Here is a 25,705-nt window from a genome sequence, read left to right on the forward strand (position 1 = left end):
GCCTGAAGTGCTTCTACACCACACACTCTCGGGGATTCATCGGTGACGTGTTTACAACAGGAACCGGGGATTGAACCACCGCCCTTTCACTTAGTACCTGCTCTACTTCCTGCACCACAGCCAAAAAACAAAAATCCCTGCAAATACTGTAGCGTGTTCTGGTTTATAGCACATCCTCTGACAGTGAACGGGTTGGATGGGCTGTGATTTCATGTGCCCTACAGAAGGAAGACTGTTTCCGACTTGACTCGAGGATAAGAACGTTGGTGGTGGGTGGATGATGAGTGGTGGACCATGAACTCCACTGTAAGTATTCAGGAGTCCAATGTGAGGCCATCTGTCCCACAGCTAAAGCTTGGAGCAAACTGAAGAAAAGAATCACCGGCAGAGCAAACGTGGCTGTTTGTGTGGGCGTATTTGACCGTTTTTGTCCTTTTCAGAAGGGAGAGAAAAGCAGGGAGCTAGAAGAGGAGATGGGGCCCAATGAGTTTCCCTTTGCTTAATTATAATTTGGCCTAATTGGGCCGTCAGCCGACAAGTTCATAACAAAAACTGTGGCGCACTGGCTCCCCGCCCCCTCCAGAGGCTACTACTACCCTACTCTTACTTTCCTCTCTCTGCTTCCTGGTCCAGTTCCAGTTATCCTTGGCAAAAATCTGTTTGCATAAGAAGTTTACATTCTCGAGCCAGCATGTCTGCGTGACGACATACAAGACAACAATGCCCTCTCGCAATCCGCTGTTTATTTAAGGGACACGCTGTCTGGAATAATGGCTGGCAGATAAAGGGGCCCACAGGGGGTCGAGCTGGTGCTTGTGAACGGGACAGAGAGTCACGCTAGGCCTGATGTAAATATGTCCAGGCTGCCCCACCCTAACATCAGCTCAAATGCTTTGAAGTATTTGCATACTTCAGTTTGCTCACTTACAAAAGACATGAACAGTCTCTAAATGTTATGGTAGTTTCATTTTAATGGACAGAGGCAGAAGATCGACCCAAAATGATGAAAAGCACATTACATAAAGTTTTCATGCTTTCAGATCATGCCACGGTTCTGGCTCCCACAGAGTGTGTTCGTGTGGAAATCAGTTACAGATTCTCCTGATCTCAACTTGTTAGATGTAGAAAGCACACCTTTGCACAGAATCTTCCATTCCCATCCCTCAGCCAGGACACTGAAGATGGTCATGGATGGGTGTTCTGGCATGAAGCACATTAGGGTCATGGAGTGGACTAACCAGTCTCCAGACATCTATCCTTTCACAAATCTGTGGAAGAAGCTGAAAGGTTGAGTCGCCAAGCAGCAGCCAAGTAACCTGAAGGATTTAGAGTTTCTGTAAAGCACCAAACTCCCTCCTGAGATGTGTACCGACCTGCCCCCACTACAAGAAACAAACACTGCGCTTTCCAACAATGGTTTTTCCAACAAGTACTAAGACAGGTTTTCTTTATTGAACTGAGTGGCATGAACAAAACTTTTGGTTGATATTCTGTGTCTGTAAATTAAAATGAAAAAATATTCTTTTCTGCTCATTTTTTTGTTTCTGGCAGTTTTGTTAACGGTGTTGACAATTAGATGAGAGTTAAGAGTAAGAGGGGAGAATAAGAAAGACACTGGACACAGGAAGTTACTTTTGTTTTTTAAGTTTTGCACTGACAGATCTAAATGAGAGGTTTTTGGACACAAACATTTGTGATGTCGAGCCAGTTAAAACGAATAAACCAGATGGGTGTGATGCCATCTCACCGATCATGCTGGACAAATGTGAAAAATGCTGCCTTAAACCTCCGAGGTCTAAACTCATCATTGTTGATGAGTCCAACCCCAGGCTTAAAATTGGTTTGTTTTACTTACTTTACTGATTTCACCCAAGTCAGGGTTCAAAGAAAATACCAATTGTAACCAACAGAAAGTGTCAGAAACTATTCATGATATTCCCCAAGAAGTCTGTTCAGGTCTTCTATCTTCCGTCTACGATGATTTGGTTCATGGGAGGCTTTAACCTATCCCAGCTGACACTGGACAGGAGGTGGGTACACCCTGAGCTCCATATAATGACTAACAGTGAGTAAGAGGCAACCACAGGTCACACCTACAGCAGTTTACAATAACTAAAACTTGCCGTACAAGTCTTTGGACTATGGGGCGAACCGGAGAGTTTGGATAAGCAGAACATCCTACAAGCCACAATGCTAACCAGTGCTGAGGGAAGTTTTCTAGGGAACACCACACCTCTGAGCAGTGATACACCTGAAAAAAAAGTACACAGGGTCAGCAGTATTGTCTATATCTTGTTTATTTGTGTTTGTAAAACGTTACTTTTACAAAGAGGCTGAAATTGCTCAAGCTGCTGAATCTGTAACCAGGCAAATGTCTCAATTTTCATCCAGTTTAGCTGCTATACTTGGATCAAAGCACTGGCTGGATCATCTGACTGTATCTGAGCTTTCCAAAACCAACAGTCTGACATGTTGTATGAACTTGCTCATTTAAAGCACGCTGCAAACAAAGCGTCTCCTCGATGATCTAAAAGCTTCTGAAATGAGGTGGCAAAAAGATGTGATGTAACTTCCTCTCACTCCTTTAAAACAAATCCAGAAACTTCACAGAGTGAAGTGCGATTACACCAGCGGGAAACACTGAAGCTGTCAGAGAAGCGAGAGGGAGAAAGTGGATGCAGCGATGGTAAACGTTTAACTCCACCACTGGGATCATGTAGCAACACGTTCTCTTTAGTCGTGGATGATAAATTTCAAGCATACTGAACTCCTAAAGTCTGTCAAGATACATCCACAGCTGTGTTGCCATGGAAACACAGTTACATTTAGTGCTTCTTTGAGGCCCGGCGACCTCGTTGAAGACAAAGAAGATTTTTGTCTTGCGCTATTTGCATGTTTGCGTCGATTTCCTAAGAGCTATGTTTGGACATTGGGGCTTTGTTGGTAGTAACAGCCACCTGCATGCTGCTGTAGAGCTGCTTATTAAAACATTATTCTGTTAAACTCGTAGTGGTCAAAGCTTCCACTCAGTACAGTCTCTGTCTGTAGATATATTTACATTTGGGACCAGTTGTTGGGATCTTGGCTAACTTGGCTACAGTCGTTATCAATGTGAAGTCATTATTTACCTGCTCTGTCTGATTATTTGGCCTTAAGACGTTTACTTATACCAAAAATATTTAGCAGAAGGAGCTATGTGTCACGTCTTCTGTTGATGGCAGAACAGACTATGTAACAACGCACAGAAACAGATAATAGGGAGATGGCGTTGGTTTTCTTACATATCCCATAAAAAGCACATGCTGAGAGAAAACTTGCTAACGATGTGAGAACAGGCAGGAAAATATGCAACGCCTAGCATGGATGGGTTTCAGAGTTGTATGACAGGAAATCAAAGGAGACTATTTCTGGAGAGTGCAGGAGAAGAAGCAGTGCGATCCTGTCCAGGTGAGGCTGGAGGAAGGTGGGTTTTTTTTTTTGGAGTCTAAAGGTTCCTCTCCAGAAGGACGCTCTTTAAGTCTGCAGGGCAGTTGATGGTGAAAACGTTGTGGGCGGTGTTTCGTCTTTCGATCAGGGCGGCAACAGCCTCGCCCAGGTCCAGATGATTGAGGAAGCCGGGCGCCATGTGATCAGGAGTGGCTACACCTGTGTTAATCTTCACCTGTCAGAAGAGAAGAGGAGAGGGGCTGAATGCAATAGAGGGATGACTGTAGGATGCAGAGCAGGTCGTCTACTTATGTCGGGGTTTGTGCTTCGAGCTTTGGCTCCTCCTGTCCTCATAAAACAGGTTTCAACCTCTGAGTTAATCAGCGTCCTGTGAGGAAGCACTGGTAGTAAGATCAAGTTTTAGCTGTGAAATGGCTCATCCAATCATCTCACAACTACTAAGTCCCTGTCCACTTCTCAACAGTTTCCAAAGGCGATTTCTGAGATGTACGAAAACATCTGATGCATCAGGTTCAGAGATTGTGGAGATAGAGACGAGCAGCTCATCTAGTTTGCCAGGCGTAATTAAAAGATCAACTTCTCCGATCTTATACAGGAGATCAGGTAAAGTCTTGATTAATAAGGGCTGATTTCATCAAAGTTGTTTTTCTATCAGCCAAGTTCACGAAGCTTTTTGCATATTCCTGACTAAATATGCATGTTTGCACAAAGGCAGAAATATGCACATGCACTATTTAGATAAAATGCCTGATTAACTTCTGTCATTCAAGATTACAGAATAAGGTTATGTAATGTGGATGTGTTGAAATGTGAGCTGGTTCTCACAAAGGCACCGAGGAAGAACTGAATCTGCATGGGTGGTAAAGTGGTGTCAGTATTACAGATTTCCCCTGAGTGAGCAAATGCCAAAGAAATTCAGGGCTGTGCGTGTGAAAACTAGAAAGCAGAGAGAATTACATACGTAGATGATTGTGGAGGCAGGCATGTGAATTGAGCTGCAAGCTGACTTCTTTTGGTCAAGTCTAAAGGGTCACGAGTCATGTTAGCCGACTCTGTGCAGTTTATCTGAGGCCCTGCTGTGCAATCCCGTTAATATCTCACCTGGTTGAGTTTGCAGGGCACCTCGGGGTACTCCTCACGGAGGACATGGCAGAAAGCCAGGGTGCTGGCAGCGCCCACTGTGAGGAAGCCTGTACCAGGCATCAGCAGCTTCTCTCCTGCTCCTCCTGTGGCAAAGCAGCAAAACACTACATAAACACACCAGGAATGCACGGCGAGCAGCTATCGCAGGTGACCCTGCACGAGAGGCAGGGCACACCCACGGACGCAGCGAGTCTGTCAGAGTCGGAGAACATGCAGTGATTAAAATAACTTGGCAGCTGTTTTGCTGACCCCAAGTGGACAGAGAGAATAAAGAGAGAAAACCAAACAGCTCAGCCAGACTAAAAACTTCTCTGATCCTTTTGGTAAATTTGAATCTGAATCTATCGTTCCAAAGATGGTAATGCTACCATCCAGCTACCACTAACCACATCCCCAAACAGTCTCCATGCTACCCAATCACTTCTGAGCAAAGTCACAGAGAGAGAGAAGAAGCATCGGTGAAGCAGAGCTCAGCAACGTCGCCCTGAGGTCTGGCAGATGCTACCTCAGTACTACTAGAGAGAAGTAGAACAAAGGCAAAGTAGCACTGCGCCACACACAAACCGCCTCATCCCACTGAGCAAACACACGTCTTCACTACAGGAGAGGAGACATAAGCGACATCAGCAATACGACTGCGTTTCTCTGTAATGTGGACGTCGTGGCGACGGAGGGTGCTGTCTGCGATGCCTCACCTGTGATGAACGTATAGGTACAGTTGGAGTCGTCCCTCACCAGGGGGTAGAAGGCCTTCCATGACACAAATGTGCTGAAAAGCAACGTCTCAATTACCTGCAGATTTCACAGGAAAGAAAACATCACAGCACCCCAATGACTCCTGTAAGTGTTTACATGCTGCATGAGTTTAAAGTGAGGGAGAAGAAATTAAATAAGTATATTGGAAAGTGTGTGTGTACTGACCCAGTGTAGATCTTTGAGGGACTGGGTGTGTGGGGGTCCTCCCTGCCACCAGCTGAAGCCCAGAGAGGAAACTATGTCGGTGACTTTCCCCACCTCCTTCAGCAGGGCCTGCTTCGCCTGCTCGGCTTCCTCCTCTGAGCCTGAAAACAGAGACGCTGGACTTCAGGAGAGGACAGGCAAACTTGTTTTCTCTAATGAATCACTGAGATCGGCATCGATATAGAACTTCAGCCCTACTGGGGAATAACAAAACTCTGATTATACATCGCAGTAGAAGATAAACACCTTCCTCACCTGCTGCTGTGATGTCATCTCAACTATCACTGAAGTTTTCTTAATAATGTTTGGTGTGTTTATGGGGTGTAAGCCCTTTCCATACTGGGAAAAATACAGGATTTTTTTTTTTTGCACCTCCACCTAATAAATCAGCAGCTGAAAACAATAATTTGACTAAATCTGAAAATAACAAATCACCATTAACGTTCCTTTTTGCACAGGACGCACACTTGATAGGTTACGGCAGAGGTGGACGTCGCTCCTGACTCTTATTTTCTTTAAGATGCAGTGATGTTCGTTACCCCAAGGTGCAGTCTTTTGCTAAACCCAAACAAGCAGTTATCAGGTCAGTAAATCATTTCTGAGACAGTCACTAAGATGCACACAAATGATGACAGAAGAAATGGGAACTTTATCACATTGGACGGTGGAGGATTTGTACTTGAATACAAGCCCACAGACTTCTGAGACAGGAGGTCGGTTGGGTTTAATCCCCCCCTCTCACTACCACTGTGCAATTACAGCAGTTTGAAATGATCGATTTGTTCTAGTTAGAGTTTGCTGTCATGTCTCTAAGCTGATTATTCAGTACAAATACGAGGGGACGAACCAGCAGGCGGTGATGCGGGGCAGCACTGACATGTCAGAGGCTCAGATGGAAAATTCTGCAGCTTAAATTGGCCGCCAAACAGAGAGGGTGTGTTTGGTGTTGGACGTGAGGAGAGGCAGGCGTGTTGGTGTGCCTGAGGTTGCCTGCCTGAACTAGCTCACAGGCTTTGCACCATTACTGCTCTATGAGCAGTTGGAGACTGTGTGAGTGAACGAGTACAGACTTTTTTTTACATTTTCTTGCAAGCTGGACGACCTGAGTCTGAAATAAGAATTTACAACATCAGCTCCACTTGGCACAAATTTGAAGGGTCACACTGGAGTCATAGGAAATACCTGAGAGTGTGTGATGATAAGAAGAACTCATTACCAGAGAGCGCACATGAACAACTATGGTAAAAGTTCCTGAAGCTTTGCTTTGATGAAATGATGAATTCGGTTCATGCAGCTTCGCTTTAACCTGCATGAACCGAACTCTAACTTGCGGAGTGTGAACTTGCACAAGACGCTGTCTGCCCTCCATTACTGAGCAAACAGTCCAGTGGAACGTGCCAATTTGGCAATCTGGGCTTTAGTCCAAGCTGAACATGCAGACTGGAAAAGCCAGGATTGAACCACCCACCTTCTGATGAGTAGATGATCAGCTCTAACTCTCACCTATGGCCCCACAGAAAGTTAGTAATGAGGAGTGCCAGGAGGAGTGCCTGGAGTTCATTCAGGTGATGTGGCTGAAACATAAGTACTGCCTCTACACCCTTATTCCTGAGCTCACTGTTAAAAAAATGGCGCAAAGAGGTTTTTGAGTATTTTCTAAAGATAGCTCATACACACAAACAACCTGATACTAAGAATGATGGTAAAATGAGATTTTCTCATCAGAGTTGGTGACCATCTTGGAAATAAAAACAACCAAAACAGAAAATCAGTCCTTCATTTTCAGATCTCTAACCGGCTTTCTGATAAAAGAGTAAATGAGCCAGTTATGGTGCTTGTATCCACCTGAGAAAGATTTCCCTGCAATATTAAGTTCACTGCTGCACTACATGTGAGGGTTTCTACAGATTTAGTGCAGCTCTGGTGCAGTATGTTGCCACTCCCATACTTTGCAGGCTCTCTTTTGCACATTCTGACTAAACACAGTTTGGATTTGTATTTAAAGTGTTTGCCAGGGAGGAATCAGTAATTATGTGATAAGAGCTGTGGACAAGCGCAAACAATCCTCGGAGCAGAGACAGGCAGGATAAGTAACCTGACTTACCCACATTTCCCACTATAGTGGTGAGGTTATCCTTTGTGTTGGGAGAGACAAACGATCGGAGTTTCTCCAGGCGGCTGCTGTCCCTGGAGATCACTGCAACTTTAAAACCTTGACACACAAACACACAGAGACCTTTAATACAGAGACAGTAGGATGGAGTGAACCTGTGTTGTTGTGCTGCTTCTGTCAAGGTCATCAGAAAGTGAAATCTGACCGGGATGTCGACAATAACTTACTGCTCAGTTCAAACAAAGAAGCTGTGAGCATGCAACCAATAAACTCTCATCTCAGCTTCTTCCTTCCTGGAGGCACAGAACGGTAAATGCCCACAACAGACTTCAGCTTTAGGAACACAACAGAATCCAAACAGGGATGAAGCTGAACTGAAATTATGCTCTTTTAACTCCCGCCATAAACTGTAATTTAGTTTAAGATGATGATGATGATAGGAGTTCAGATCAATTTAGATATGAGTTTATGAGACTGTGCTGATAAAACCACCCACACAGCAATCCCAGATATGACAAAGCCAAACTGTACAATGACACACACAATGACACACACACACAACTGCCTGAGAATGTTTATTCTGTCTTTACTGTTCCAAACATTTCCTGATGGGACATGCTTTTATTGACAATGAAGCATTATTATGAGAACTCCATTGTGTCATATTGGTAACTCCCCCTAAGTCTTGATTAAAGGAAGATTAAAGGAACCTGTACAGTAGGCTGAACAGCCTGTTGTTTTTGACACGTCTATGATTATTAATCCAACATTCTGTTATCAACTATAGATCATTTGTGTTGCAGTTTAGTTTTATGAGAGTGGAAGGGGATTTTTGGTAGATCAGTTGTCACATTGCGCGCTCAAATTTAATTTTGCCCTCATAAAAATGTGATAAGCGGACCTGTCGGTGTAGAGCGTGGCATAGAAACCCCCAATACAGTGGACCGGCAGTTTTACGCACGCGGGCGGATCAGTTATGGCGGGTCATTATTTAATTGTCTAACAATTCAGACACAATAAAACAATAATAATAAGTATAAAGTATAAATAAGTAATAATTGTTTTTATTAAAAGTGGCCATACCGCACAAAAATGCCCGTAAAGTGTTTACAGTGCGGTTTATAATGATGGAGTTCCTCACGCGTAAAAGCCAAGGGGAAAGACACCTGCGCGTAAAAACGCATAGATGTCCCAAAGATTTGTCCTCCTCTATTTCACTCAGTTTATTTTCCCTGCCAAATGTCCTTCGAGCTACAGAGAAGCTTACCTTTATCCAGCAGTCCTTTAACGATCCCGGAGCCCACTTTTCCCGCTCCTCCGAGAGCTAACACAACCCTGTCCGAGTTCGACATGCCGACTGTAGCTGCACAGACCTGCTGGAGGATGGAGGGTGGAGGATGACTCTCTCGCTGCGAAGTGAAGCTGCTGGCTTGTGCAGAGCATCCTGGCCGGACCGGGATGCTTTAAAGGATCACGGGTCCGCCCTTGTCTACGGGGTCACTGAAGCCACGCCCATACTCTGTCTCCGTGTGTATGTGTATCCTGGCACGGCTAAATTTGAAAGGACCGGTGGAGAGATTTAAATGTGGGAAGTGGGAACATGTACTGAGCGTGAGGGCACCTTTCAGGGGTGAGGCTAAATTCAGATTTGTGACCATTAATTCAGGCAGTCAGTTTATTGGCTCGATGACCAGTTTAAGTTACTACTGAATTTAACATAATATTGCACATAATGATCTAGAAAGGTGGTAAAGCAGCGTATGCTCCATGATGGGCCTGGCTGTTCATTCATAAGTACACCGCTTTATGAGTGTGCAGTCAGGTCTGCCCCGTGTGTGATGTCAGCTTGTGGCAAACTAAGATGGGAGCAGCAAAAAGGTTTCTGTAAACCAGAGATTATGGTTACATCCATCTGTTATATACACTCTATGTTAATCTGAACTCTGCATCAAATGGGCTCAAAACAAACAAAACCCCGAAGGTGTTACAAGATTTTGACAGAGAATTTACAGCCTTGATTGGGACATTCTGTGACCTCTTGTCACTTTGGGTAATGAACTTGTGGTATATTATCAGGAATTATATTTCGTTAGTGCAATACAACATTTATACTTTTCTCACAAATCTATTGCTCAGAACTAGATATAAACAGAAACACATTAAATCCGCCCTAAAAACAACCACAGAACAAATACTTTTACAATGTATTTGTATAATGTATGGATAAGTTCCCATCGCACCAGGAAAACCCTCCAAAAAGTTTAAACTAGCTGCTCACCTGTGATCATGTCAGTAAACGTCCTCACAAAGACAGGAAGACGTGTGTTTGTGTGTTTGTGTGTGCCGTGTCAGTGGTTCATGCAGCGGTGAGGCTGCCGCAGCAGGTGAAATGCTGCCATCTAGTGGCTGAAACTACACGCAAGAAAACTGTTGATTTAATCGATTTATTCGGCAGCACACTTTGCAGCTTCTTCCTGTTTCCACCTTTTCTGTATTTCAGCCCGTTTTTACATCACTTTTCTTTTAATTTAAAGTAATTGTTCCACTGTTTCCACCCACCTAACGGCACATCCAGGAACAACTACCAAACACACCCTGTATAAACTGGAAATCCCGTGCCACGTGACAATGTTTACGTTACCCAGATAAACGAGCAGATTGTCGTGAGGCCGGAGTCGCCAAAACAGCTGATTACGTGCCAGAAACAGGTGAGTCTGTGTGTCAGACACACGTTTTATATCGAACAAAGCCAGACTGGCCCACCTATAGCCAGCTGCGTTACGTTAGCTTCGCATACCTACGAACTTACCTTCTTCATGTTCTCTCAGTCCGAGTTTTCCTACAAATTATACCGGTTTTCTATTGCCTGGCGCTTTGGCTTAAAAACACACATTTTAAAACTTAAATCGTTACGTTTACAAGTTTATCGGGAGCGTACGTGTAATTCGGCCTGTTTTCAAAACGACATAGATGTCTTCTTAATATGAAAAATGTACATCTTCCTTGGGGAGGTTCAGCCGCTTCCTCGCACTTCCTGGGTATTTTCCCACACAGACTGAGCCTGACATCACACTGGAAGGTTGACAAAAGTTGATTTCGCTTTCGTCGACGGATTATATGTCGGCCGAACTGAAGAACAGCTCGGTGCCAAGCTTCCCGGCGCCACTTCACCGCAAACTGGGTAAAGTAAGGAAAACAAGCCGGTTTACAATGTGCGGGCGGGGGGTGCGTTCACTGTCCGACCCGTAAGTTCTCTTGGGTAACTAGCGTAGTAGACGCGGCTAAGCTAATGCTAAAGTGGGGCTGTTAAAAAAAGGTTCTCGTCGATGAGCTTGAAGTTCCCCGATGTTCCCTGAAAACACGTTAAAGTTTGGTAGATGTAAAAAAACAAAGTGAGTCAACTTATTTTCGCTTATGGTAAAGTTTCACTTTCGTTATTAACATGTTCTCAAAACGAGTCGCAGCTGATAGTGTGCTATTTAATGAGGCTAAAGGTCGAAATGTTTTATATTTCCAGTGGCCACAGTTACGTCAGCATGTGCTGCAGACATAGCAGGAGCCTAGAAAACACCTGTGTGTGTGTGTGTGTGTGTGTGTGTGTGTGTGTGTATTTAACTTTAGTCACACTATAACTCTTTATTGAATAGTTACTAACAGAACAGAGAAATATAGTGCTTCTGATGTGGCGTTAGAACAGTCTGTGGGAGGTTCCACTTGCTGTCAATCCCATTGGAGTGAAATGAGGTGTAATTCAATTCATAGGACACTCCCTCAGTGACATCCGTTGACAGTGGGCACTGTTAGGTCGATGCACAGCAATAAGAAAAAAGTGTGACTCAGTTATTAGGATCATCTTGGTTTATTTTTGTCTCTGTCTCTTAATAAATGGATGAAAGAGATGAGCTTCTCCCGGAAGAGAGACGTAGATCTCACGGGCGCCTACGATCGCAGTTTGGAGCGCCAAATCGTGGAACAGGGCTCGAGCCTGCCGTGCAGAGATGAGGAGCTGTGGAGAAAGGTGGAGGGACTTATGAAGGAGGGAAATGCTCAGGAGATCCACTGCCTGGGTGTGGATCCACTGAGGGTGATGGAGGAGTCGCTCAAGGCAGTCACAGCAGCAGGATGGAGCAGACAAGTTGGAACCAGAGGAGGCCTGCAAGGCCTGGCCAAAGCTTTTGAGGTGCTGGAGCAAGCAGCCTTGAACCTGTACCTGGGTCCCTGGAGGAAGGAGTACACTGTAATCCAGGTGGGCCAGAAGGAGAAAAAAGTTCATGTGTTAAAATAATCAAATCTGATTTTAAAGTTTTACATTTTGTGTCCCAGATGTACTCCGGCACGTTCACGCACTACATCACCCCGGTGCTGTCGACGGCTCAGATCGAGAACCTGTTCAACCTGTTGGGGTACGAGCTCAGCGCGTCATCATCTGAGCAGCTCCATCTCCAGACGCACAGAGTGAACTCCACCTCTTCGGATACCCTCCTTTGTTTGTCTTGCGCCTTCTTCCTGGCCCGCTGCGAGTGCCACTTTCTTACAACAGCGCTGGGGAAGCACTGCGGTGACACCCAGTGGGAGCTGAGCGCAGTGATGGAGAGGCAGCGAGGAAACGGCCTGCAGGTATGTGACGCTGATGCTGAGATCTTTTGTTTTTTTTTTTTTTTTTTTTTGCAGCCTTGGTGCAGCCAATCGCTTCATTGTCTGCCTCAAGCAAGCTGTTTTTAACTTCCACCCTTTAAAAACGTTCCTCACTAACCCACTAATCTTGCTTTGTCGTACTATGTTTGGTCCAGGAGGGTGTACTGTGAGGCAAAATGTTTAGCAAAGAAAAGTGTCAATTGTATGATTTCTTTCTTCCTGCTAATAAATGCAACAGTAGGATATGAAATGCCTTAATTGACTTTATTACTTATATCTCCCTACAGGTTGCTGTGGAGAACACCAAGAAGATGCTGGAAGTTGGCGAGGCCCTAATGGAGCAGCCCGATGGAGACGTGGATCTGTACACCGATCCGGTTAATGAAGGGGACCCGCAGATGGTTGTCAACAATGAAGAGAGTCCCTGCTCATTAATCTGGACGACAGCGGACAACGTATCACCCACCACTGTCAAAACACACAGCAACGGAACAACAGCATCATTCCCACCGCGAGAGCCGCTCACCGGCAGAAACTCCTCGGACAGCAAGAGGCCAAGCTGGCGTTCCCCTGGTGCTACGAGGCTGGGTAAAACAAACTCTGAGCCTCAAAGTCTGCAGGTAGATCCAATCGAGGCTCTGAAGAGCGAGGATGGCGACTACAACCTCTGCAGGTGCGTCCAGAACGCAGATTCTTGTTCTTACTGCTCTGAATGCAAAACCCTGCACGATGAGACCTGTGCGGTCCTTAAGATTTGCAGAAAGAATGTCCACAACGTGAAACAAGTGAAGAAAATGCAGAGTGGAGGCCTCAGATCACCCACTCTCACTGGCAGCAGTGCAGCAGTGAGCTCCTTACCTCTGAGTGAAGACCCCGCATCAATAATTGCACTCCCTCCTGCCATCGCCTACCACGAATGCTGCGATCTCAAAAATCCAGACCCTCAGATCCTGTGCCACGAGTGCAGAGTCTTCCACTTGAAATCCTGCAACATGGCGAAATCCTGCCAGTCACTCCATTGCAGCACACAGCTGGGAAAGTGCTCCTCCTGTAAAAAGTGGTGCTCCAGAAAGCCTCTGGTCCTGTGCAGATACTGTGGAAACGAATATTGTAGTGCCTGTTGGTTCAGAAATCCGCTTACGTGCAGCTGCGGCCAAACATTTGACCAGTCAACATCTGTGTGATAAAGGTCTGAAAAGCTTTGCACTTACGAGATGCATTTAGCAAAATTACAGTGACTTAAATCTGCGTACTGGAACTGAAAACGCTGCCTTGAAGTTCTGCCATTGTGCCATTTATTTGATATTTGCATGTAGCCTCTGTGTGGTGTGGTTTTGCGCTCGCAGGTCGCTTCGCGGTAACTCGTGACGCAAAAGCAAATGTGTTTTATGTTTGTGTCCTGCAGCAGACTGCAGTAAAAGGGTCAATGTGCCATTAAAGTGTATGTGTGGTAAACGTGTGTAACATGGGATGAATTGGCGTGATCGCCGCGGTGTGGTGGGTATGATTTAATATAAAATCAGTCACAGCATTTAAAATGTAATTGCTTCATAACTAACACTAAGAACCTTCATTTTTCTGTATTAGAGAAATTTTCAAATATTACTTTTTGGCAGGTTATGTGGCTTTCCTCTTTTTTTTTTTTTTTTTTTTTTTTTTTTTTTTCTTTTGTTGTAATTTGCTGTGAAAGGTGAAAACAGCTGAAACTAACGATTATTGCAACTATGAAGTTATTTTCTAGAGTAATCATTTGGCCGAGTGCTGAAATCTGCTTGTTTTTGCCTTTAAGGTGACTTCACTGTTGTCTAAAGCACATTTTCTGAAATGTCAGTGGCAGCTGGAAGCTTTGTTTTCCTAGCTTTTCCACTGTCGCCTTAATGCAACATCTCAGGAACACTTTAAGGGAGTCTTTCCACGTTTAGGACAAACATTTGTTTACACCAAATGATTTGTCAAACTGCATTGTACTAATCCTGCAATGTAGCCTGACATGCACCCTTCCCAGAAATGTAGCTGCCCGGCACAGCAGCGCCGACCTCGGCGGCGGTCATGGGTCTGTGTGATATTCATACACGGTGCAAAAACAAAAGGATAACACTTCTTTCTGTAAAAACCTTTTGTAACCACCCGGTCAGCCTTCTACCAGAAACTTTTCCTGCAGTAATTCACTGAGCGTTATGTTTACTTCTGTTTGAAATGAATTTGTGTTGCTGTCTTTAAAGACGTCTTGTAACTAATCCGAGTCTGTCTCTGTTTTTTATAACCATTCCTGCTGTTGTGCTGTGACAGATGCTGCATTAGCACATAGTTGCTAATGTTAGAATATCTCATGATGACTGAGGGCAGATTGGACTTTGCATCATCTCGTGGTTCAAAGTGATATTATATCTATTTGTTATTGGGGGTTTTTGGAACCAAAAATGTTCATATTTGGACAAAGGTCACAGTAGCCAGAGCTTGATGCTGCTTCGTCCTTTTTCAGGTGCTCAAGCACTCCCAAATGTCTTCACAGCACACTTAAACTATAGATATAGTAGTAATAATGTTTTTTAGGATCATTTTTTCTGATATTATATTTTGCTAACTCATCTACAGCAGCCAGGATTGTCCAGGGTTGTCGATGTCATGATGTTACAGTGCTCTCACAGAGGTGCTGCTGCTTTAACAGCAGATGACATCATGGACTGACTCGTTTTTGGAACCGGCCCCCAGTGGCCATTAGAGGAACTTCTGGCATTTACCGACATTTACTTTTAAATTTTTAAATGCCTGAGAATGAAGTTGAACACAGTCAGGCTTTCTTTGCCTTAGCTGTTTCAACAAAACCTCAGTTTGAGATATGAAGGAAAAACACAATGGTTAGCCACTTTGCTAAGCTAGCCTTTTTGTTTCGGGTTTGACGCGTGCTCACATAGTAAGACGCAGTTTGCGGGGTCATGTGACTCCTCCCTCCACAAAATGATCCTTGTGAGTGTCCCCTACTCCAAACAGGGATGTTGTCAGAAAATAAAAATATAACAGTAAAATGCTAAACTGTTGGAAAGTTGGTGATTTTTGCACATTTTAATTCAAATTCATTTCATTTTAAACTGAAACTCAGGTTACGTGTTCATCATTACCACAGTGGTTTAGCAGTTTGAGAAGTTTGTGACACAGAAAACTCTTTAAGCTGGACAAAGCTGGCTAAGTCATTCATCTTGCTTCGTACCACACCCCTCGGGTATCCTGTAGACAAAAAAACAGCTTTCATAACTTCTATAATTAACATTTTAATGACACAAATGATTGCTTATGTGTTGAAAACCAGTTTCCACGCTTTATAAGGTAGCAATGTTTTAGCCCACATCAGTGTTTTGGTGTTCCAGCTGTTGGAGCCTTTTAACTGAGTCCTGCCCAATCGTATCCTTTCTTCACTATGATGGAAGGTAACAACATTTAAAGATCCATTCTGCATCCTTTCAGCATTTATTGTCAAAGTACAGATCTGTGGTCCACAGAAACCAGAAGACACGTTCACATGTGCATCGCCAGTTAGCCAGTCTGCCCTGAGCAGGTGTTCACTCTCTATTCGTTGTGTGCCTGCCAGTTGATATTAATGAAGGTCTTTGTGTCCATGCGGTCGATGTAGAGGACGCCGTCCAGGTGGTCCATCTCGTGCTGGACGATCCTGGCCGACCAGCCACTAGCCTGCCACGTTACAGCTTCGCCATTTTCAGTGAGACCTGCAGGGTGAGAAGACAGAAGCCCGAGACAAAGGCACACCTTACAAATGTGGACACTCTTAAATGAGATGTGTCACTGTTGAGCTTTAAGCATGCGTACCAGACACTTCCACAGACAGGTAGCGGGGAACCGTGGCAGAGAAGCCCGAGATGCTCTCACAGGCCTCCTGAAACAGCACCGTCCGACCATCCAGCACCCTCAGCTGTGGGTTCACAAAGATCCTTAGGGGCTGGACGGAGAGACCGCGGACCTCCCTCGTGGCAGGCGAGCTCTCTTCAAACATTTTTTGAGGATATTCCAGAGCCAGGATCCGGAGTGGCACGCCAATTTGAGGCGCACTCAGTCCCACGCACTCAAGCTTCCTCATTACTGCCACCATAGTTTTAATGACACGCTGGATCTCAGGTCCTGTTACAGCTGAAGGGTCCACAGCAGCTGCATGTGAACGCAGCACCGGGTCTCCTACCTGACACACATGGCTGTACGGAGGACTGGGGGGGGATATGATCTTGCGTTTGACGTACTGCAGGTAGGAGCGCACTTTGACGTTGCTGGATAAGAAGCGTCTACAGGGTGAGGTGTGTGGAAGACGGGTGGAAGCTGCTGCCATCAGGCTCAGGGCTCCGGAGCGATGGCCTTTAGATGCATACAGTCTGAACCCGGTCCAGGAGAGCTGGAGCAGAGACACCGAGGACGTGTTCATGGTGGGACTGAGACAAAGAGACAAAAGGAGGCCATTTAGGTCGGTCAGAGAAAGCAAAGATGTCTTTTGAGACTTTGTTGACTTCCATCAGTAAGAAGGTTTAAAATACTGCTCATTCTTCTTCTTTTAAGAGGTCACCACAGATCATCACATCTGCCACTGCATCTCTAGCATCCCCATGCCTGTTTTTTGTTACTGCCACCATCGCCAAACCATACAGCAGATCTCACCACCACCTTCTAAGCCTTCTCTTCAGTTGCATGCTTTCCTTCTGTCATAAATCACCACTGACACTCGCCTCCACCCACTCCACCCTGCCTGCACGCTCTTCTTCACCTCCCTGTGTACTGTACAGGCTTTGGAAACCACCCAAGTATTTAAACTCACCGATCTTCTCCTCCTCTCATTCACACAGGTAACCATACAAATAGAAAATAAACTGTGATGTCTGAAAAACTAAAGCGGCCGTAACAACACTGCTAAACTGGTAATGGTGCCGTCATGAAGAATAACAAAAAAACTCAATTTCCCAAGTCGCACCTCTGTTTCCGAACCAAAACAAAGATGGCGGACACCGGCTAACACGAGAGGGCCGCAACTTGGAACTTTTTAAAAATCTTTTTAAGTGTTTAGTGGACACACTTTTTATTTTAATGACTTAACTAACACGTCCGGTAAGTCTTATGGCCTTCTATATTTTCAAGCATCACCGTTTGATGCAGAGAGCTCGATGGTTAGCTCTGTCATTGAAATATAAGCTTATACCCAAGAGCTACAAACTGCTGCTAGCATTACCAGCCACCCTTGAACTTGTTTATATCGCTGCGTGATTTCTTACATCACGCTCTTTAATATTACCCTCAGCACACATCAATTAGAGAAACACCTGTTTAGCGTTAAGTCAGACACCACCTAGCGGTTTGTCCGGGTGCAACGAAACACGCGCGCCAGTTCAAGAGCGACCGTGAGCTGTTGAAGCTAGGTCGTTAGCATGTTGATGTAACAATGAATAAAAATAAAAAGTCAGATAACTGTCAGCACTGACTGAGCGCAACAAAAATGAAGCCGTGCAGCTTCCCGTTACCTGATAGAACCGTCTGAGCTCCGCTGTGGATTAGACAAGACCGCATAGTTTGGAGGGTGAAGTCAGGGCAGAGACATTCACGGCTCCGGTAAAGTTCTTCCTGGTCAACCACGCTTTCACAATAAAAGTCCATGTGCTTACCTATGTAATAGAGCAGCCCTTTTTTGTCATTGTGCATGTACAACGAAATATGGGCCAATTATGGCCAGTAGAAAAGGCACACGTGGGTGAACAAAGTGCTCAAAAGTAGTGCAAAGGACTTGATCTAAGTATACAGTGCATGTGTGAGTGAGTTACTCAGACCGTGGCTCGGATCAGATGATTGCTTCACGTAAACATGTTTTGTAATAAAAACAAACAAATAGAATCACTAGACATATTTATTGGCTGCATAGATATTAATTATCATAGGAAATTAAATCTTGATGACTGATTTTGAGCAATTTTTATACAGTTAACTAGTTAGTTAAAATTTAATAACGTATAAACTTATTGAAGAAAGACGGAAACACCTTAATATTCATCAGTTTATATCTCTATATATCCATATACTGCTTTAACATTTATTTCCCCTTTTTATTTTATATTGTACTGTGTTCAACTTTACAGCAGATTCATCTCAAACTGGTAAATGTTTAAAGCCTGAACCATTAAATAGTTGACAAATAATAATGATACTTTTTTTATTTTAGAATCGAGTTGAATTGAATTGAATCTTCTCACAATTAAACTTGTACTTGAGTTTTAACCCTTTAAAGCCAAGCATATCGTATTTGATACATGTGTTTTTGTGAGTTTTTGAGACTTCTACATCATCAGCGCGACTTTTTTTTACCCTCAAAAAATGATATAAATTGCATGACACATTTTTAATTACTAAATTGCAAACATATGGCTAATGTAGCAAATGTGATACAAATTAAAACTCATATATGCAGATTAAAATTTGATATATTTTTAGATATATTTTGTCTAAAGGTTCAACAAACACTCCATTATCAAAAAATGAAAGATTTCTGGCTGTTATTTTATGGTTCAGGTTTTAAAAAGTTACCTGGTATCATGTTTGCTGAATCTTTGTACAATCTATTAGTTTTTCGAGGAGGGAAAAAAATAACACCGATGACGAAGTCTGAAAAACTCAAATATGAAGCAAATATGACACACTTGGTGTTACAGAGAGAGACGGGGTTTCTTGCGTCCTAAGCTTTTATTTTGAAATGCTAAATAAAGGCACGCAAAGGAAGTTATTTGCAACATTTTTTTAAAAAACTTAAAGTTTGAGAGCCGGGGATGTTCAGATGCGTAACATCCTCAACTTGCCGGTACATGTCCAGCTGTGGTGGTTCGGGGGTTTAAGGAGGTGCAGCGGGCTGATGCTCTCCTCCGTCTCCCTCCACACAGCCCGCGGAGCTGAGCCATGGACGGAGGGGAGCTGCGGGCTGGACGCATGCAGAGCTTCTCTAAGCTGCCTGTGTGGATCATAGAGCATGTCTGGACTCACAAGATGATGGATATACAACAAGGTTGGTTCTGGGGATTTTAATAAAAAGTTTTAACACAACAAAAACTTTATTGAACACCTTTGTCTGAGTGTTTTATATACTGATGTAGAAGAAACATATACGTGAAACTTGCAAAGCTAATCTCAAACAGCAGAGATAAAGAAAGTCTTAGAAACAAATGTATTCATGCCTTTGCGTTTGCTTGTGACATGCTGGCTTCATTTTGTGCGCTCACAGTTTTGGACCTGTCCAGCTGGCCAGATGTGGACTCCCAACCTCTGAGCCTGGAAGACTCGTGGAGGCTGCGCGTCGTCTCTGCTCAGGTCTATTCCATCATAAAGAGCAGGGACCTGGAGCACTTTGAGAGGGTGATAGGGTTTCTGGAAACCACGTACCGACTTCTACCCAGACTGGTGCCTGCCATCAAACACATGAAGATCATGTTTGGCCTCAAGACCATGGTAGGGAAATAAGTAGTGGTCCAGTAAGCATGTACAGGAATGTGAAATGGGGTTGTTTCTTCGTGAACGCTCACCTCCTGGTGGTTCCTGTGTCTCCTTCCAGGTCATTATGTGGATGCTCAAAGAGGGCCGGGGAATGGTTGACACCGTGTCAAAAATCGGCCAGTTCTTCCCGAGCAAACTCTCCGAGTACCAAGACCAGTGTGTAAGTGACCTGCCCTGCACCAGAACTAACTGGAAGCCACTGTTGAACTGGTGGAGACCAAAACTGAGTTAAAAGTACCTGCCTTATATTATGCATAACTCACCGAACAGCTCCGAACCACTGGGGCACAAAGCCTCCGGGGGTGTCCTGTTGGGTCTGAAGGCTTAGTGGGTTACAGGATCGGACTTGTTCTGGCGCGTCCAGTTGGAGGCTTTGTTGTGTTCATGAGCTTGTATGTGCTGCTGCTGTCTTGTCCTGCTGAGGGAGGCTGCTACCTTTGAGCAGTGTTGTTGTCCGTTGGAGTGTGTTTTGTCCGCCGCAGTGTTTGGTTGGGTGGTAAAACATGTCGAGACCGAGGTTTCCCAGCAGAACTCAGCACTGGAACAGTGATGGCTGTTGTTCACCTCACCTGTCAATGATTTTATTATTGTGGCTGATTGAGCTCTCATAAATGTCTTATACATGTTGCATCGATTGTTTCCTTTAAATGAACCCCTTAGACATCAGGAAGAAAGATGGATAGATACATACTTTTTGATCCCACATAGAAAATGATTGTGTTAAAGCAGGATTAAGAATATAAATGATACATTTTTATAATAAATATTCAAGAAAGTTAAAGGAAAAGTTCAGACACCAGACAGGAAGCATCAAACTCTGGATGTCTTCCATAGTTTGTGGGGGGTTTTCCTGCCTCCCTCCACTCACCCCCCAACCGGTTGCTCAGATGGCCGCCCCTCCCTCAGTCTGTGAGGCTGGCTCTGCTGGAGTTTTCCTTCCCACTGTCGCTAAGTGCTCATACTGGGTTGTTTGACTGATGGAGTTTTCTCTGTATGTTGTCCTGACAAAATAAAGTGTTGTGAGGCGACTGCTGTTGCGATTTGGCGCTATATAAATAAAACTGAATCGAACTATTTGTTAGTTTTTGCCTCCTCACAGATGGCACACTGGTGGTGTGCTGTCATAGACTGTATATAATAGATGTACTTCATCGCTGTGACCTCACCCGTTCTTTCTCTTTCAGTCCTCTTTCTGAAGCCTCGAGCGAGGCTTTTTTATTCTGTAAATAAAGTAAATCGTTCATAACATTTTGTGTAGTTGCATATTGAAAAATGTGATAGCATACCTGGAACTGGCTTTTGGGAACAGTTACAGTTGCCTGCATGAAAAACTTTACTTATATCAACAGGTGATTCTATGTGTTCTGGTGTTTTTTGCACAGAGCCAACGAGAAATGTTCCTCATGAGGAAGAACCACCTGGACTTTAGGACTCTGGCACAAACACTTGCTATGGACAAAGACAAACTTGAACATTACATTAAGGTAAATCTCCTTTAAGTGATTATGAGACAGATCCAGAATATTCTATATACATTTCAGTCCCAATATATTCATGGCCTACGTGATTCATGCACATTCAGCACATTTCTAAATCATACAGTTTGGGATTTGTTGGATAAAGGCATTGCAGTTTCCCCAAAGTTATGCTTTGAGACACAGTGCTGTTCACAATAATCAGTCGGGTTTGATCAAACCTCGAATGTTTGGAATTATCATAAAGGCAACCCTGCATGTATTTGTACAACTAGAATTCTTAGTAGAGAAAAACTCATCCCAGCTGGGCCAAAAATGAAGCGGTCCTAACTGTGGCCAGCAGGGTGCGCTGCAGAGCTACGATGTACAAAATCTTTCCGTGAGCTGCAGAGTCGTAGGGCTGCCAACCTGAAAAAGTGATCAAGTGTGGAGGAACAGTAATGTGCTAGAACTTTGGACATTGGCTGCTCGTTCTCAGTCCTTGTACCACTTCCAGAGAAATGTTTTTTTTTTTTTTACACTTAGCATGAATCGTTCAAGCAGTTTGACAGACATAAAATCATATTTTTGCACCAACAAAGTGATTCCCAAACACGTCTTTCATGATTGCATGCTCAATCATCCAGGTAAGGAAATCCCAAAAAGTTGATTCTGCCCATCTGGACGTAGAAACGGGGTATGGCTCAAGACTTTTGCACTCATTATGCTGAATTTCATGGGATGATGCCTTTTGTCTGTCTTGCAGAATGACATGGACGAGCAGTATGGGGAACGGTATGCTCAGAAAGTCGAGGACAGGCTGCTGCATTATCTCCATGAGCTGGATGCTGTGTTACAAGGAGATACCTACATTGATAAGGTGTGTGTGTGTGTGTGTGTGTGTGCAGGGTTTAAAGATGCGTTTGTAAAAATGAGAGTTTGAATGTAGATAAACTGTCCCGTTGGCTCTACAGCGACCTCATGTGGTCAAAAACTCCACAGGTTTCCTTTAAGAATGTTGATGAGGGAAATGAAGAAGAGCAGAAATGCCAACAGTGAGAATGTCTCGCTGTGATAACTGAACATTTGTGCTTCACTAGATCCTGAAGAAACAGAGCCCTGTGACTGAAGAGGAGAAGCTACTTTTAGAGGTGATAAGCTCTGACTCCACCACCATAGCTGCGACCCTGAAGAAGCTGCTGCACTGCGGTAAGAAACAGCTTACGTCAGTTTACCTTATAAAAAGATAATAACTTTATATTTTATTTTATTTTAGGGTAGATTTTCTTTAGCTTTGAGTCGTGGCTTTTACTATTTCTGCTGTTTCTTTTTATTTATGTCATTTTCTCCTTTTAAACTGTATATTTTTACTGTTAGGACACAAGCAGGATTAGATCTTCTCTGTGTGAAATTATGAATATCCACTGTTATCAGTATCAAGCGTGTCGCTGTTTTCTTTCTTTAGATGCTGCTTCCTGTCGTCAGTCGTCGATATCTCGGTCGCCTCAACTCTTTAAGTCGGCTTTAAGCCAAACTAATCCAGATGTTCATCCAGAGGAGGCTCCTCGCGACGTGTCCGAAGACGGCTTCAGTTTTTCGGACAGGAGCTCAGACGTTAGAGGACATCAGCAACCAGAGGAGGAAGATGAGGTAAACAAGAGAGCGGAGGAAGAGGGCAGTCAGGGAAGCAGCACAAGTGTTCAGGAGGCGGCCCCCACCCCTCAGTTCTGCTCCAAACACCAGCGATGGGTGAAGAGCATCCTGCGGGGATGCTCGGAGGAGCTTCTCCTTCAGCCCAACGTTTCCTCATCTCCCCTGCTCTTCCCGTCGTCGTCTTCTACTTCTTCATCGCAGGACCTCACACCATCTGACCTCATCCCCTGTCCGTCCGATCAGCCACCTCCGCAGACCCCCAGCCCTCCTCGGGCAGCAGTCCAAGCATCCAGAACAGCAAAACCCAAATATAGGCGCAGCTCCGGGTCACTCGGATCCTCAGGCGACACCTCACAAGCACAAATTCTGCCTCAGGCCTCGTCTGCTCGGGGCTCTCCACTGCCTGCTCTGCTGTCACCGGTGGTCCGACTGGTGAACATCGGCTCCTTCGAGACGAGCTGTAAACACCAGCACGCATCACTAAAGCAGCTTCTTCTGGCAGCTTCTTCCAGTTCGGAGATGCTAAGTTCTCCACACCATCACACCTCAGGAAACGTAAAAGACAAAAACAGTTCATCTCCCTCTGCCTGGTGTCAAACCCTGACTGAACAGAGAAAGCTCAGACGGGTCTGCAGTACCAACAGACACAAGGAGGATTTGGAGGCATTTGCTCAAAACCCCCAGCAGCTTGTTCAGGACCCAAGTACCTCTCAGATGGGTGTTCCAGCCACAGCCAGTGACATCAGTGTCTCTGGACCTCCTCAGAAAGGTGCTCAGTCAGAGAGTTTGTTCTCCGCCTGTGCTGCCAATCAAATCACACCATCTTCCAAGTCATCCAAAAAAGTCGTCCCTCGGAGCTCTCTTCGCCATCGTCAGCCACAAAAGAACAGCAGACCTGGATCAGGAACCGCCCGACGCTCCTCACGCTCCTCCTCTGATGCAGGCAGGGACAAAACCAGCCGAGGCCTCAGAGCTCAGCTGAGGCTATCGCTGCCCAGTCAGGGTGTGCTGCTGCACTCCAAGCTGCTACAACCCTACGTGAGTCTTACCAGGCTGAGCTCTGAGCAGTGTCACCTATCGACCCAAAGGAAAGCCTCAGCCGGGCAGGAAGAGCCCGTGGAGCAAGGCAGCGACGGCGAGGAAAGGAGGAAGCAAGAGGAGGAAGACTCTTCCTTCGATGTGAACGCTCTTTACTCCACTGATTCCTCAAGCAGTGACGGAGAGGAGTCACCTGACCGTGACCCTGATTATAGACCTCACATCAAAAAGAAAAGACTTCTGTTAGAGTATGAAAATGCGAGAGTGCTCAGTCACGCTGACAGCAGTTGAACTAATTTCTCCTGCTCGAGTACTCGAGGAGTTTTTAGAGTATTTTTAGATGCCGCGTGAAGATACAGCCATCAGTGCTCTCTAATGATCTGCCTGTTCTTGTGAGCCAACATGGTTCCTCTACACTAACTGAATGTAGATGTGCAAAACACAGAACATAGAATTGTTTTAAATAGATTTGTCTCCCTATTAAAATTTGAAGAAGGTAGCCCTCAAACACGTTCAACTGAAAGGAAAGAAAAGCTTCTTGTAAACGTTTGTATGGTGCAGCTTTATTGTAGCAGGTGTGTATCGAGTGTTCTGGTTTATCATAACAGGTCTCTGATTATATAATTGAGAATAAATAACCCAGAGGGGATCGTTGTATTTTCGTAATGTGTTTTGTTTGGCTCCGTCAGCGGGTCCAACGTTTCAGGTCTTTTACCCCACCTGGAAGTCCAGACCGAGGTAAATGTTTGTGATTATATAATTTCCATTTGCACAGCCAACTTTTGGCTTCCTGTTTTCACTTCACATGACTTAAAAACAAGGACACACTTCTTTTAACCCCCTATTAAATGTAAAGTTTTTCTCAAAACGTTCTCCAAGTGGGGAACCAGCTTCTTATAGAAAGCACACATTACTTCTATTTGCACCAGTGCAAACCTTTTCACTGAGCCACAGCACAGAGCACTGCTGTGTTAACGATGTGCTCTAACTCTGTGATGGTCAAAGCTGTAAAATCAAGTTACACCTGAGGGTTATCTTCAGTTTACACACAGTATAGAAGCTCAGAAAGCTTTGAGCTGATGCACAGGAACGGACTGTGAGGCTGCAGACTAAGAGAAGATAACGCAGACTTGAAGCTCGTCCGTTTGTTCAGATGAGGTGAAACTAGAGCTCTTTGGCCACAGAGACGCTGCTTATGTTTGGAGGAAGAACAGAGAGGCGTACAACCCAAAGAACACCCCACAGTGAAACGTGTAAGCATCTGAAATAAAACCAGGATGTTTGGAAAAGCTGTATCAAAAATTCTTTTCTGACAAGTCTTAGAAATACTTAAAAAAACTGTTCATTTGTGTGGGTTGCATCTGATTATGGGTATATTTGCACTTCTCATCAGGTTACAGGTTCCTAACACCTCTTTATTTTTATGTTGTTTTTTTGTTTAAACTTAAAATGCAAACAGTGCACAAAGCTATGACACCAGTCTGTCCAGGGCTAACACACACAGACGGACAATCGCACTCACATTCACACACACAATTAACCTAACCCCACTAACTGCATGAGTCTGGACTCTGGGTACTCCCACAGAGGAACATGCCACCTCCACACAGAAAGGCCCCGCGTGGGGTTCAAAACCAGGATTTTGGCAACAGTGAGAACCAGTGCAGGATGATGACAGACCGACTAAAACAGATGAATATTTGCTGGTTGGTGGTGTCGTGTGGCTTTAACAGTATTACTG

At 44.5% G+C, this 25,705-nt stretch overlaps 4 protein-coding genes across 9 annotated transcripts; 2 read left to right on the top strand and 2 right to left on the bottom strand.

Moving 5' to 3' along the window:
* LOC146384570 (peroxisomal trans-2-enoyl-CoA reductase) lies at window positions 1-10,573 on the bottom strand. Of its 2 annotated transcripts, XM_084936559.1 has the most exons (7): window positions 10,473-10,573; window positions 8,931-9,214; window positions 7,655-7,762; window positions 5,512-5,651; window positions 5,286-5,382; window positions 4,549-4,673; window positions 1-3,661 (listed from the first exon to the last, which is right to left on the bottom strand). In XM_084936559.1, the coding sequence occupies exons 2-7, from the start codon at window positions 9,013-9,015 to the stop codon at window positions 3,485-3,487; spliced, it is 732 nt and encodes a 243-aa protein (XP_084792685.1). In that variant the 5' UTR covers window positions 9,016-9,214; window positions 10,473-10,573; the 3' UTR covers window positions 1-3,484. The 2 variants fall into 2 exon arrangements, with proteins under 2 accessions (XP_084792685.1, XP_084792684.1); XM_084936558.1 differs by lacking the exon at window positions 10,473-10,573 and having other exon boundaries at window positions 8,931-10,060.
* spata2l (spermatogenesis associated 2-like) lies at window positions 10,270-14,535 on the top strand. Of its 4 annotated transcripts, none has more exons than XM_084936552.1 (4): window positions 10,270-10,371; window positions 11,560-11,909; window positions 11,987-12,280; window positions 12,586-14,535. In XM_084936552.1, the coding sequence occupies exons 2-4, from the start codon at window positions 11,562-11,564 to the stop codon at window positions 13,480-13,482; spliced, it is 1,539 nt and encodes a 512-aa protein (XP_084792678.1). In that variant the 5' UTR covers window positions 10,270-10,371; window positions 11,560-11,561; the 3' UTR covers window positions 13,483-14,535. The 4 variants fall into 4 exon arrangements, with proteins under 4 accessions (XP_084792678.1, XP_084792677.1, XP_084792679.1 ...); XM_084936551.1 differs by lacking the exon at window positions 10,270-10,371 and adding an exon at window positions 10,735-10,844; XM_084936553.1 differs by lacking the exon at window positions 10,270-10,371 and adding an exon at window positions 10,739-10,849.
* Window positions 14,536-15,346: 811 nt separating this feature from the next.
* pdf (peptide deformylase, mitochondrial) lies at window positions 15,347-17,915 on the bottom strand. Of its 2 annotated transcripts, none has more exons than XM_084936557.1 (3): window positions 17,809-17,915; window positions 16,121-16,731; window positions 15,347-16,020 (listed from the first exon to the last, which is right to left on the bottom strand). In XM_084936557.1, the coding sequence occupies exons 2-3, from the start codon at window positions 16,722-16,724 to the stop codon at window positions 15,863-15,865; spliced, it is 762 nt and encodes a 253-aa protein (XP_084792683.1). In that variant the 5' UTR covers window positions 16,725-16,731; window positions 17,809-17,915; the 3' UTR covers window positions 15,347-15,862. The 2 variants fall into 2 exon arrangements, with proteins under 2 accessions (XP_084792683.1, XP_084792681.1); XM_084936555.1 differs by lacking the exon at window positions 17,809-17,915 and adding an exon at window positions 17,112-17,305.
* On the top strand, window positions 17,288-25,253 carry LOC146384573 (uncharacterized). Its single transcript, XM_084936550.1, has 8 exons — window positions 17,288-17,398; window positions 19,213-19,334; window positions 19,551-19,774; window positions 19,878-19,979; window positions 21,202-21,303; window positions 22,040-22,153; window positions 22,374-22,482; window positions 22,739-25,253. Exons 2-8 carry the CDS (start codon window positions 19,229-19,231, stop codon window positions 24,253-24,255), a joined length of 2,274 nt encoding a protein of 757 aa, XP_084792676.1. The 5' UTR covers window positions 17,288-17,398; window positions 19,213-19,228; the 3' UTR covers window positions 24,256-25,253.
* Window positions 25,254-25,705: the final 452 nt, after the last annotated feature.

This window comes from Perissodus microlepis, chromosome 7 (assembly GCF_051167445.1).
Source record: "Perissodus microlepis isolate ML-2025 ecotype Zambia chromosome 7, ASM5116744v1, whole genome shotgun sequence".
Taxonomy (NCBI): domain Eukaryota; kingdom Metazoa; phylum Chordata; class Actinopteri; order Cichliformes; family Cichlidae; genus Perissodus; species Perissodus microlepis.